At 39.3% G+C, this 12,885-nt stretch overlaps 1 protein-coding gene across 2 annotated transcripts; it reads right to left on the bottom strand.

The window, feature by feature from the left end:
• Window positions 1-103: 103 nt before the first annotated feature.
• fam219aa (family with sequence similarity 219 member Aa) lies at window positions 104-12,876 on the bottom strand. 2 transcript variants are annotated; one of them, XM_061042191.1, is made up of 6 exons: window positions 12,625-12,876; window positions 7,633-7,729; window positions 6,932-7,025; window positions 6,172-6,252; window positions 3,890-3,965; window positions 104-3,379 (listed from the first exon to the last, which is right to left on the bottom strand). In XM_061042191.1, the coding sequence occupies exons 1-6, from the start codon at window positions 12,682-12,684 to the stop codon at window positions 3,221-3,223; spliced, it is 567 nt and encodes a 188-aa protein (XP_060898174.1). In that variant the 5' UTR covers window positions 12,685-12,876; the 3' UTR covers window positions 104-3,220. The 2 variants fall into 2 exon arrangements, with proteins under 2 accessions (XP_060898174.1, XP_060898175.1); XM_061042192.1 differs by having other exon boundaries at window positions 3,911-3,965; window positions 12,625-12,875.
• Between the last annotated feature and the right edge of the window lie 9 nt (window positions 12,877-12,885).

Here is a 12,885-nt window from a genome sequence, read left to right as displayed (position 1 = left end):
GAGGTGGAAAAACTTATTACAACTAACAAATCACTGCATTTTCTATCACACAAAACATGTGTTGAAATAAGAAGATACAGAAAGAAAACATGGGGCACTCTCATTTCTGATATCTAGTCTTTATTTTTGATATGTTGCACTATACACAGAACTTTAACACTGTTAAAATCTAAATGGAACCAGATCACAATCATCATAAGAAGCACCTGACAGAACAAAAAAAAAAAAAAAACATAAGTCTGTGTAAGAATTATTTCCCATTCTTAATAAATTAAAAACACATACCTGAAAATAAATAGCTTCTGTTACAATGCATTACTTTCAATTCGCTATGTGCAAAGACATCGGTAGCCAAAAGTAGTGCACTCAATAGAAGACGACTGCAGCGAGTCAACCTGTTAGGAGGATGTTCAAACCAAATCAGTCCGTTGCACAGTCAGTCCTTACATGTTACACACAGCTACTGGTCCAACACACAGCTCAGTTAGTCGCTGCATTGGCATTACATGACCTGACCACTTTGTCTCGTCCCTACTGAGTGCAGGTCATTTTTCTTTTATCTACCCACATGGCACCTTATTTGCAAATATTGTTTTTGAAGCTTGCTTACTTTTGTAACTATAATGCTATAGAAACATTGAGCCTGTATTAGGTATAGAAAGGTACATGTTATCAGACAGAATTAACATTTGTCAGGAGGATTTAGTTGTGTTTACTCTACATACAGTAATATTCGGAGTAAATACATAACTTTCCTTTTTTTACCTCCATTCAGTGAATGACATAAAAGGGGGGTTTGTCCTTTGTCTATCTATCTAGAAATCTTTTTTTTTTTTTTTAAATGAAAACCTCAAAGTTGTAAATGTGCAAACTAAATCAGCAGACATACATTATGAAACAATGATGCAAATTATTACAAAAACACTGCAGTACACCTACAAAGATGTAAGAGTCTTCATGCTTCACGCAGTACTTCCACATCCTCATTTCAAATCCCTCGTAGGTGAGTCAAAAGAATATTCTGAATGTAACCAGGAGAGAATAACTTACATCACAGTGTAAAGTGCACACATATTCAGAACTGTAGTCACATTTCCAGATAGTTTACTCACAAGGAAATTAATCAGGTTTAGTGTTTGAATGTGCAGAACGTATGAGGGGGGGTGGTCTAGCTTGATCTTCCAGGACGATTTGTTGCATTGCAGATTTACATGCAAGTGACTTTTAACATTTACTAGAAAAACACTGATGTGTGCAGAGCTCTGGAGATGTCTTTGGAGTGATGTAAACATGACAAATAACCAGTTTGCGTTCCTCACAGCGAGGACTACTTCCCTCTGCACATCAGGGACAACATCCATTGGCATGACGTATCGACAATACACAGCTGTGTCCGGTGCTACATAGACAGTTCTTGTCCCAAAAAAAAAATGAAAATATACAACAAAACAAACAAACTGACATCAAAACTTTAAAATGAGGGGGGTACATTATATTATTTCCTCTATTTCTATTTATTTCCTGAAAAACAACAAACATAATTTCCATAAAGATGATATGGAGTTATTAAAGACATTCCTCAAAATTACAAACCAAATGTAGGAGCAAAATTGCCAAGCTTTTAAAGGTCACATATTTTTCTAATTTCTAAGAAGTTTCAAATAAATCTGAGAGCTCCACAAAACATGTCTGTGTAGTTTCTCGCCAAAAATCCACTTTGATCCCGTATTTTAGAATTCCTTTAAACGCCTCTATTTCAGCCCTGCTCAGAACAGGCTGTGTCTGTAGCTTTAAATGCAAATTAGCCGTGTTTGACCACGCCCCTCTGGAAGGGCTTGGCTCCGGCTTTCTCGCTCCATGCCGAATTGTTTACAGGGAGAAGGCAGACTCAGAGAGCAGGAACAAACACCTAGCTGTGGGAGTCTCACCCACCTAGGGGAGGAGATACTGCCCTTTGTGATGTCATGATGTCTCCAAACGGACTATTTGAGCACACATTTACTGAAAAGTGGAGAAGGCAAAAGATGGAGGATGAACTTTTCTCATAATTGGGGGTTCGTGGACGATGATGCCATGATGAAGTGTATTTTACATAATATGTTACCTTTAATGTAGTTGCCCATGTTTTCTACAATGAATTCAGCTATTCCCTGAAGAATATAAATAATGTTATTATTTCCGGTGATGACTGCCATTCTGACCTTCTCAAACATCCACTCATGTCGGGGTTAACATGGACAGGAACAAAAGACATTCACACTAACTCATGAGCTGTAATCAGTTCTAATAACTGTTTCTCTAGATCTACTGGTTTTACAGTGGTGAACTAAAATGTAACTTAGACTGTTTTTTAAAGGACGCCTCATATTATGTTTCATCGGCACAGAACGTGTACAGGTCTAAATCAGAAGCAGTAAATTATCTGCACAGGCTATTCATTAGGACAGGCAACATGCAAAACTAGTTTTGTTTCAGTTCCTTTTTAACTGAATTTAAAACAATTAAGCAGAACAACCTTTGTGTAACAGACAAAAAAAACCTCTGGAATGATGTCTTAGTCTAAGCATTAGTGTTTTAACAGCAGCTTGATATTTGAGCACTAACTTTCCTGGACATATTTAGACACACACACACACAGATTATTTTCAAATTTGACACATTTACACAGAAGGACGAAGCAGATTGGCTGAAAGAAAAGAGAAAGAAAAATGGCCACTACAAAACTTCCCATCCCTTCTTGTCCATCTCATGGGAGCATCAGTAGATTTCCATGGACCATGCGATGTCACAGTAATGTCATGTTGTTGTCATTTTTTTCTGTCGTCCCATTTTGTTTTTGTTCTCCCATAACGTCTCACAATCCTTAAAAAGGTCCGTGTAAACCAAATATCTACAAGCATTAGATGGAAGTCCAAAACAAGAGGAGCAAAAGTAACACGTTTCCCATCGAGGTAATGTTTCTGCCATCAGTCGAGTCCTTTTTGATCCAACCATGCAGAAGAACGATGCACACATCCAACCATAGGAGGAACGTGCACAGGTACTGTACATATTAACTCTTTATCTATTTACCATTTAATATTTTAGCTTCTATATCCTTGTTTTCCCTTTGTGCCATAGCCAGACGATAGTTTTTCCTCTGTGCTGCCACTCTGGTCAGTGGTTGGCCTTGGTGCAGTTGGCAGGAAGGAGATTTATTTTGAAGGGGTCGGGAATGGTGCTACTGGATTTGACAGGCTGTGGAGGGAGCAGCCTGGCAGCACATGCAGGTTGGGTTGACTGCTTTGGGGGGGATCAGATCCAAGTCCTCATCATCCGGGATCTCGTCCAGGCGGTACCCGTCCTTCAGGAGCTGGATGTTCAGGTCCTGGTTGATCTGCTGCAGGAGGAGAAGAGCAAAAAAACAGTATCAGTAGAGCTTCAGGATAACGTATACAAAGATTAACTTTGCAAGTTAAAGTGGAAATTATATTTCTTAAATTATCAACAAAGATGTTCAAAAAGTGGTGAAAAATGACTACAAATAAAATAGAAAATGATATATATTTACGAGTAACATGTAAATATATCAAATTAATATAATTTTATATAAATAGGAGGAAGAAACTAAGAGCACATTCAGGTGGGAATGGGTACAGAGACAAGGCAAACACGGAGAAGATTCTACTCTGGGAGGAAGAAATGAAAAGGAGTTTGGATGAGAAACATGGACAGCTGATTACAGATGACTGTGAACATAAATGCTAATCGAAGTCCAAATCAATGTTTTTAATGGGTGCACACAAATACCTGGTGTGGGTGGTGTGACAATGGAAGTTGGTGATCAAGTGTTGATGTTTGTGGATTCACCAAATGAGGCTGTGAAACAGTATAATGTGTTTATAGATACCTGGTCCCTCAGACATCTCACCTCGGCTGAGGAGTATCCTGATGAGGAGTATCTGGACATGTCGAAGTCATCATCGCTGAAAGACAGGAGACATCGGCAGTTAGACACGGACTCTCAAAATAAGAGTATTAAAGTCACATGCTTGAAAAAATTAAGTTATGAATGGTTAAAAGGGGAGGTTTAGGAAAAAGGTGCTCCATTTCAAAAACTGGTTCAAATCAAAGTAGCTAGGGAAGCCTAGCGGTTATGTAGCGCTAAAACAATCCTCATCTCAGCGGCATTGGGTTCAATTCTGACCATTGCTCTTTACTGCATGTTATTCCCCACTCTCTACTCCCAATGTTTAAAAAAGGCCCAAAACATAACTTTAAAAAAACAAATTAAAGTAGCTGAGGTTGACGAATCCAAGTATACAAACAAAAAATGGAAGAGCCTACATTTCCCATAATGCAACCCTCCAAGGTGCTGTTCTACGCTTCCTTCATTTTATTGGTGATTGAGAGAGTTCACATTAACATTTCTCTAAGTCGGTGCATCAATTTGGAAAGTCGGAGAAAACTGTTGGTACACAAGTTGGCCAGCTGACAAACTTGACGTCATTTTACACTTAAAAAAGACAGAACAGAGTTAATTTCATTTTGATGGCAATAACTTTATACATTTATTTTTCAACTATAGCATTTCTTTAGATATAAGGTTGTAATAATGTTTTTTTTAATCCGAATAGAATAAACAAGATTTATTCTGAGCAATTAATCCTTATCTTTATAGCAACCGTGTTGTTTCCATATTATAATTTAAAGCTCATACCATCAGAAAAAAAAACTTCAAAACTTGGAAACTGAGACCCTCCAAGAAGCACGTGAAGGCTGAGTATTGACCCAGAATGTAATGCAGATTTTCTGGTTGAAATAAGTTATCTCTCTCAGGGTTATTCATAGTTAATAAGGCTTAGACAGTCTGATGACATCATCAATGTTTTTTTCATGGTTGTGAAAAACTTCTCTAATGCAATACAAACCTCTGTTTACATTATGCTGATCATACCAACCGATGTCTCTCTTGTTTGTGCTGGCCAAGGTCTCTTAGGGCGCACTCACACAGGGCAATCTGTAGTGTGCCTAAGCACGCTTCACCCCTAAAGTTTAGTTCATTTGACTAGTCTGAGTGCTCCGATCCGTGCTCAAGCACGGTACACTTCCTTGGCCTGTCGTGCTTGTAAGAGGTGTGCCTCAGCACGATACTGTTCCTGCACAAGCACGGGTACACAACATGAACAGCCTTCATTAAAGAGAAATCCCAGAGTGTTACTGTGCAACTTTATCTGACTAAAAATAATCCACCAAGTCAGTCAAGTAGATGTCATATTCTCTGTGTAGTTCTTCGATGTGCGGACGCGGACTGTCTGTCTTGTAAACTAAGCATGCTTCATAATAACATAAAACCATGCATGTATGTTGTATTACGACGTTATGAACAAAAGGCCCGGTTGGTCCTGGAGCAGTTCGAGTGCAGACTAACGGGGGAATGGGGAGGGGGGACAATCATGATTAAGCAAGGTACGGGACAACTTTGCCTAGTGTGCTAGTGCGCCCTACAGCAGGCCAAACTGCTGTAGTCTCTCAGTTCCTAGTGGTCTTAGTTCGACCCTTACAAGTTATTTCATAGATTATTTGATCAAAAGATTAGCGATAAAATGCTATACTAACTAACCATCTTTTCACCCAAATGAGTAATCTGTCTTTCATTCTCTGTGTGCAAACAGAACAGAGCAATTGTGCGAAGGCTGTACACGTGGATCTAAACTGTGGACAATAAACAAACGGCTGTGTTTGTTTGTTTGTGTGTGTATGAGTCAGAGGCTGGTCAGAGGGTGTGTATGATGCAATAAATGATGATATAAGCTTGGTTGGCTGTGTGAGTTGAGTGCTCATTTGACATGAGATGGTTTCCCTCCTGTTGTTGCAAACAGGGGGCACAAAGAGTGGGGCTCATCTGTGTCAAATACAGACCTGCTGGGACAGAGGCCCTCCCTCTGAGCCGCTTTTCCCTCTGCAAATCCTCACCCTGCTATTCTCTAATCCTGCGCCCAGGGAGAGGCTTTTTTAGGCTCCCTTCTGTTAAGAACTCTCTCAAGTTGATTTATGTTTTAATGTTCAATCGTACCACATTACAACACTGTCAAGTTGCCTCTTAGGTCAGAGTGAAATGTTGTTTTCCTGTCTGTATCTTTTTGTAGGTGTAATAGATTTTGATGCGAAGAATCAAAATAATATTCATACCTGTCTGTGTCCAGCGCTACCAGGGGCTTCTCATCTGGGCTCTGGTCTAAAGAGGAGTATCCTTTGTTTGGCACCACCAACCTAAAGCCCAGAAAACAAGCATCCATCACTATTATATTTATATAATATATAAGTATTTCAATGCATTTTACACCAACAACAATACTTCCAAACATTTCAAAACATGCATGAAGTGTGATGTAAAAGAGCTTCATGTTAAACAGGATATTTGTCCCAAGTACGGCGCTCCTCTTAAAGGCGAAAATGATCCAAAAATTGGGGCTAATCTTTAGCCTTCAGAGTGCATGCCTTCCCAGATTATCTTTCCCCCTCAGAGACTTGGGGTCCACACCAGGCCGCCGCCTGTCTCTCTTATATTTCCACTAATCCACCAGGAAGTGGGATTAGACAGATGAGCCAGTTGTCAATAATGTGTGTTGGCTGGGTTTATGCTCAGTGCTCTGACTCCTTTATCATCGTTCATGCTTGAAAAAATTTTTTCCCATCTCTGAATGAAAAGCTGTATTTTATGTTTTTAATTGTGAATGCAGATTGCATCCAAAATAATCATGCTTTTTGTAGCAAGACATGAAGTCCTCATGTTTTATATTTTACGTGGTTGTAGTATTTTACATGAAACGTGGTGCAGAGGATGTGAAAACACATATTGCTTGAGATGCTCATTGGTAATAAGAGTAACATTTGTGGTGGACTTGGTCTATACAAATGGGGGGAAAAAACAGGAAGTAGAAGCAATTACCTTGTCCTGGCATTTTTCTTGGGTTGTTGATTGACAGGACTTCCCACAGTGCCGTTCTTCACTGAACCCTTCCTGGCGAGGTCTCTCTGTTTCTCTGAGCAACCACAAGATGTGATGTCATCAGTAATGTTACATTTATATGGATATGTTTGTTAAAAATGTGACCAAATACATTTTACATATAAACAAGCGTTAGGTGATCCCAGTATTTATATGTATATACATTTGTGTTCAGATAGATATTCATTGTTGTGGGTTTTTTGTGGGTTTTTTTAAAGGTTTATTTTTGGGCTCTTTATGCCTTTGTTTTGGAACTGCGGAAAGGAGCCATAGGTCAGATTGGAACCCGGGCCGCCTGCTTTGAGGAGTACAGCATCTGTACATGGGGTGCACGCACTAACCAATAGGCTACTGGTACACCAATGATTGTGTTTTAATACAAATGATATATTGTAGAAGTAAACGCATTCTTAAATCTCTCTCTCTCTGCAGTGAATTCAGGTCAGGCACAATTGTACACTTCACATGTAGTTTTTGTCCATGCCATTACAGCCCTGTTATGTTTATTACAATTTTGCTGCAAATATTTTTTATATACTTTGTTTATTAAAGTCTGCTATAGAGGACTTAAGCCTCTGTACATGGGGCACGCACAATAACCACTAGGCGACTGGCGCCCCAGAATGTAATGGTTGTAATACCTATTTGGACTTGCAGTGGTGAGGGCTTGTAGTTCATGGCCACGGTCTCTCCCTTGCCGTCAGGGTCGGCCTCTGAGGTGGAGGATGCTGCTGGGTCCTGGAAAAAGAAATGCAGAGTAGAGAGCATGTTAGTCCTAATAATACAACACTCACGATTTGGGCTGTCAGTAACCACAAGTTTCACCCTTAAACGATACAATACAATAGGATATGATACGATTGCTGTTGTTAAAAAGTCTGCAGCAATAACACTTTGGTTTTTTTTCAAGTCAGTGGCCTGTGATTTATATAAGGCAATATCTCATACATCATTTTAAAATTTATAGTCATGCTTATTTCAAGTCACAATAAAAAAGGACAAAATGATTTTACGTCATTACTGATCTCTTTTATACATTCAAATTAAGAGCATTTATTCTTTTTAACCTAAAGAAAAAAATAAAAGCATGAATCAGTTGTCTGATAAATTAGTTAGCAAGGATGACAGTAGGATCCATAATTTACTCTTTGTATTGATGGTATTGTATAAATGATAATTGAATCGATAATGAGATCCACATTAATGATCTGTGTTAACCTACATAAGCCTAAATAGTGATAGTCGACTTTAGTACGATATTTTCATCTCAGGCATTTATTACAGTGGCTCCTATCTTCATGGTCTTTCATATTACTACAGTGTCACTGTTGCAGTTTTTGTTAATTTGGTACCTGAGAGGCATTAACCTTGAATAGAAGCTTTTTGCTAGCAATACAACTAAATCAATGTTTACTTTACTTCTATTGAGCACCTATAATTGAAAACGGTCTTGAGGGCACAATTTACTCAGCACAGAGAACTACCCGCTGATTCATCACTAGACTAGCACGGCCCTGAAAATCTGCTCTTTTTTTAGGACCTGCTTGTGTTCAATACCATGGCGAGATTTCCCAAGCCTATGTGTGACTATAGCTGCCTGCTTTGCAGTATCAATGGGCTCGAGTGTTCTGCCTATGTCTCTGGCTCCGTCTCTTTTATGAGTGAGCAGTGATGGCATTGGGAGGAGGCCATGGGAGAACAGAGGGGGTTGCTGTTGGAGCCTCTTGGTTTCCCTCAGTTTGAGAGAGCGGGGAGCTGGGCCGCGCTTGGCCTGCTCGACTGACAGAGCTCTACATTATGTTGATTCTACAGGCTTCCCCTTGTTGCACTCTGAGGGACTCTACAGGCCACATGGGAGAAGGCCTCCAGGGGTATTGGCTTTCAAAAACTTGGTAGTCCGTCCAGAGAAATGGCTGCTATATGCAAAGGATCAAGCACATTAGATCTTCATAGTTAAAGCTAAGACTTCATGTCCCACTGCTATAAACTGAGATAAAGTGTGTGCCCTTACACATTTTGAAAAATCTCTAATCAAAGTGTTGGATGCCTTAAAAGAACATGATTGGCTTAGTCATGTTTTTTTCAAAAAAAGGCTTAATTTTTGTTTTTAAGAAACCTGAGTGTCTTTGAAGAGTGCATAATGTGATTATAAAATAAATGGGTCCCGACACAGATATGCCTGAATTTATTTCATCCAAACCTGAAATGCTTCAACAATTAAGACCAGTACCATGAGACAGATAGAGCTTATCCAAACTCTTAAGGCCATGAAAAATTCATGAGCATTTAGCAGAGAGATGCTTATTTTGCATTTCAATTTTCATGTAGTGCATTTAAAAACAAGCTTAAGTCTAAACGTTTAAGTAAAACAGTATCCCTAAACACAACATGTTAGCATACATGTATTTTAAATGTGCAGCCAACAACAAAAATCAATCTCTAACTGTGAGGAGGGGGGGGGGACTCCTTCCATGCCCTGCCCAACAATAACAAGAAATGACAGGCTGAGTGGTCCAACATGGCCGAATACACCTACATAGGATACAATGTTCTCATCCTCATCTGGTGTCGAAGCATTGTTCACTTAGGTGGAATAATTAATGAGAGCTGCAACAGTGAATACATTATGCACACTGGTACTGAAGGAGCAGGGAAAGCACAGCACACAGATGAGGTATCCCCATTGAAACGAGCACAAACATGAGCGCGTTCTGTTCTCTGACAGGCCCCTTCCCTTGGATCATTAGGCTTACCCAACTGTTTTTTTTCTGTTTTTACTCTTGTTTTTCCCATTTCTCTTCCACCATGAAAAGATACTGTGACGATGTAGGGTCAGACAAATCCCTTTGAAATTTTTCAGCAGCGCTTGACAGTGAATTATGAAAGGGATTCAGTATTAAGCTGTCTTTGACAGAATGCACTACTTGAACATACAACAGCACAGTTGCTGGAAGCAAGAAGCAGGAACCCCAAAATAAACGAGTTGAATCTCCTTTTGAATTATTACAGCTCACTAGATATCAGTCTTAGGTTTGGTCAGAAGCTCCAAGACGTAGAAACGCACAAAATAAGTCCTTATTTGGGCAATGCAATAAATCAAAATGTCATTGTTATTTTGATAGGAGCAATGGTAATAAACATAAAGCAAAAGTCCGAATTGATCCTGATTTTTTAAAAAGTATTTTATGAAAAAAAGGAAAGCTTTCTTTTCACACTCAGCATGTGTACATTTTACCTTCATTATGGCCAATTAAGGGATAAAAAAAAAAAAAACTTATTTTGGATTCAGGAAATGTAGCAATCTGAGGGGTTGTGTTAATCATATGTGCTCTTTAATAAATGTTTATTTATCACACATCAGAACATTATCCCAATATTATAACCAATGCTATTGCACAGCGGGTATGTCTCTTCATCATGAGGGCCTAGTCCTTATATTTATCTGATCCCTTGTTATGTCCTTATTTTGTTGAACAGGCACAAACATCAGTAAGTTAAAGTTGTTCATATTAAAAGCCCATCATTCCCTGTATAAGCTCATATGTGTGTGCTGACAGCCACTAACAAATGATTAAGAGAGGACCTTTGACATAAGGGGTGACACTTTGATTTTGAATTATCAATATAAAACACAGACATACATGACCGCTGTGGCCCTGACCTTCAATATGAATTCACAAACAGCTACATGCACTGACCCAAGGTTACACAAACACACTTATAAATGAAATGACCTCTTAGTTTCATCAGCCTGTGCTTCTGTTCGGAGTTTCCTATACTTCCTCTGATGATGAAGAGCCACAAGGTTGCTGACACAGCACAGACACCAGGCCATTGGTAGGATTATACATCATGGCCTGCTGCTGGCCAATAGCAGACTGGTACATCAGGTGACCATCCTATTATATATTATCTATCACTATAGAAAGGATCAATAAGCTGTGTCTCAATCTCAATTTGATGCCTGTAAATCTGACATACAGTAAGTAGTTTTAGCATTCAGTAACATGTCACTTAAAATTGTGAACGATGATAAAGCCTAGTGCCGAAACGCATCTGCTGCTGTTGCTGCCTTACCCGGATAAAAGAAACCTAAAGGCCATTTGTGTGCTGACTTTTTGTCTCTTTCCTGTCACTTAAAATGGTCCCTGTGCTTAATAACAGGCCAGGTTGTAAAAGGGATATCATGTTTGACTCAATAATTAATTCAACTTCATACAAATGTATTAATTACAGAATAAACAAACACCTGCAATCACAATATAAAGCTTGAAACATGTAACAGATTATGGACCTTATTTCAGCAATCTAAATGTGTGGGGGGAAAAAAAACCTTTAAAAATCAGCTTTATTGTGAGAAATCCAATCCTTAACAATTAGGCAGGTGCCATGTGCATTCAAGCGGTTTAGGAATCACAATGGCGCTATTAGCATTCAAATGCACAGCCATGTGTGCCACAGCAACTGTGATCCTGACACAATAAAGTATGGTACTAATGCTGAATGGGGGACCATTTTAGATCCCGGGACTGCAAAAGATATGAGGTGAGATGCACTGAGTTGTATCACTCGCTCTGGCATGATAATAATATGATGAATAAACTATACAGCTTCAAGAGTTTTATCTTGTGCAGCCACAACCTCAGTTTTTGAAATCAATTCAGCAGAATTCTCAGCGATGTAAACATGAGCGCAGAGTGATCAAATGTTCATAAGTTGAGGCAATTGATGCTGCACATCACAAGAGAGACTTTCTGTACAGGAGATTGCATGTGACTTCTGTGATTCCCGTTTTAGTTTAGCCTAGGGGAAGTGGGGCTGAGGAAGCTTGAGTATTTTAATGATCAGTAGAACTTGGGAGGTTTGCTTTTTGCCTGAATCCCAAAGGGAAACCCTAAAATAGAGGAGGGACAGCTGTTTGAGACTGTTTTGTTTGGTGTGTAGAGAAAAGGGCCTGCGAATCACAATAATGTATGGTAATACAATAAACTCAAAATGAAGTATGAAATGTAGGGAATATAGAAGTGGATGCGAAAATGACTGTCCTCTGTTGGAATATATCTAATCTTATCTCATTGGCAGGTCTGAAATTATGATGAACCATTGAAAGAGAGGCTATCTCTTACTGTGGGCCTGCACAGGCTGACTATGCTTAGGGTTGCAGTCTACCGTATATGGACCATAGATTGGTATCTACTCATATTAACGCAATCACGGCCGCCCCGACCCAAAAATAACACGTCACCAAATGACGAGATGTAAAACCACAGGGCTGTGTCAGCTAATGGTGTAAACAAGCGCTTACAGGCGTGTTTATAGAAAAAATTAAATGTGAATTCACGTCAACTGCGTAGTCTAACTGTTGTACTACAATAACATTAAAGCGTACTCATTATATGATCACATTATCAATGTAGCCGGTCTAGGAACAAGGAAAGACCGCTATGCTCTCATCTTTAGATAATCAATCTACACCCTCCCACAGCTGTACATTCATATCATTATATTAGCTCTCACACGTAGATCATGTGACACAGCTGACAATATAAACCTCCAAAAACGAGAAAAACTGCAGTCGTTTGTTCTTAAAATAAATATTTGCTCGGGCTGTGTTTTTGTCTTTCCTCTCTTACCAAAGGCTGCGTCTCTCCGTTCACTGGAGGTACTTGAAACCGGTCGATTTCTTCCATCATTTTGGCGAAGTGGTACAGAAACGTTACACCAGTCTAAACCAACAATAACTTGTGACTAACTAAAAAAATCCGGGTTTATGATGCTCGGTTGTCGGTATCCGTCGTTGTTCAGCATGATAGCAGCTCGTTTTCCTCCATCCTGACAGAGGTGACTCGACAGCAAAACAGCAGTACCGCCTTACTTCCGGGTCTATTGAATAA

This window comes from Labrus mixtus, chromosome 7 (genome assembly GCF_963584025.1).
Source record: "Labrus mixtus chromosome 7, fLabMix1.1, whole genome shotgun sequence".
NCBI lineage: Eukaryota > Metazoa > Chordata > Actinopteri > Labriformes > Labridae > Labrus > Labrus mixtus.
Note: the sequence above shows the minus strand (reverse complement) of the source record. Positions and strands in the feature narration are given on the sequence as shown.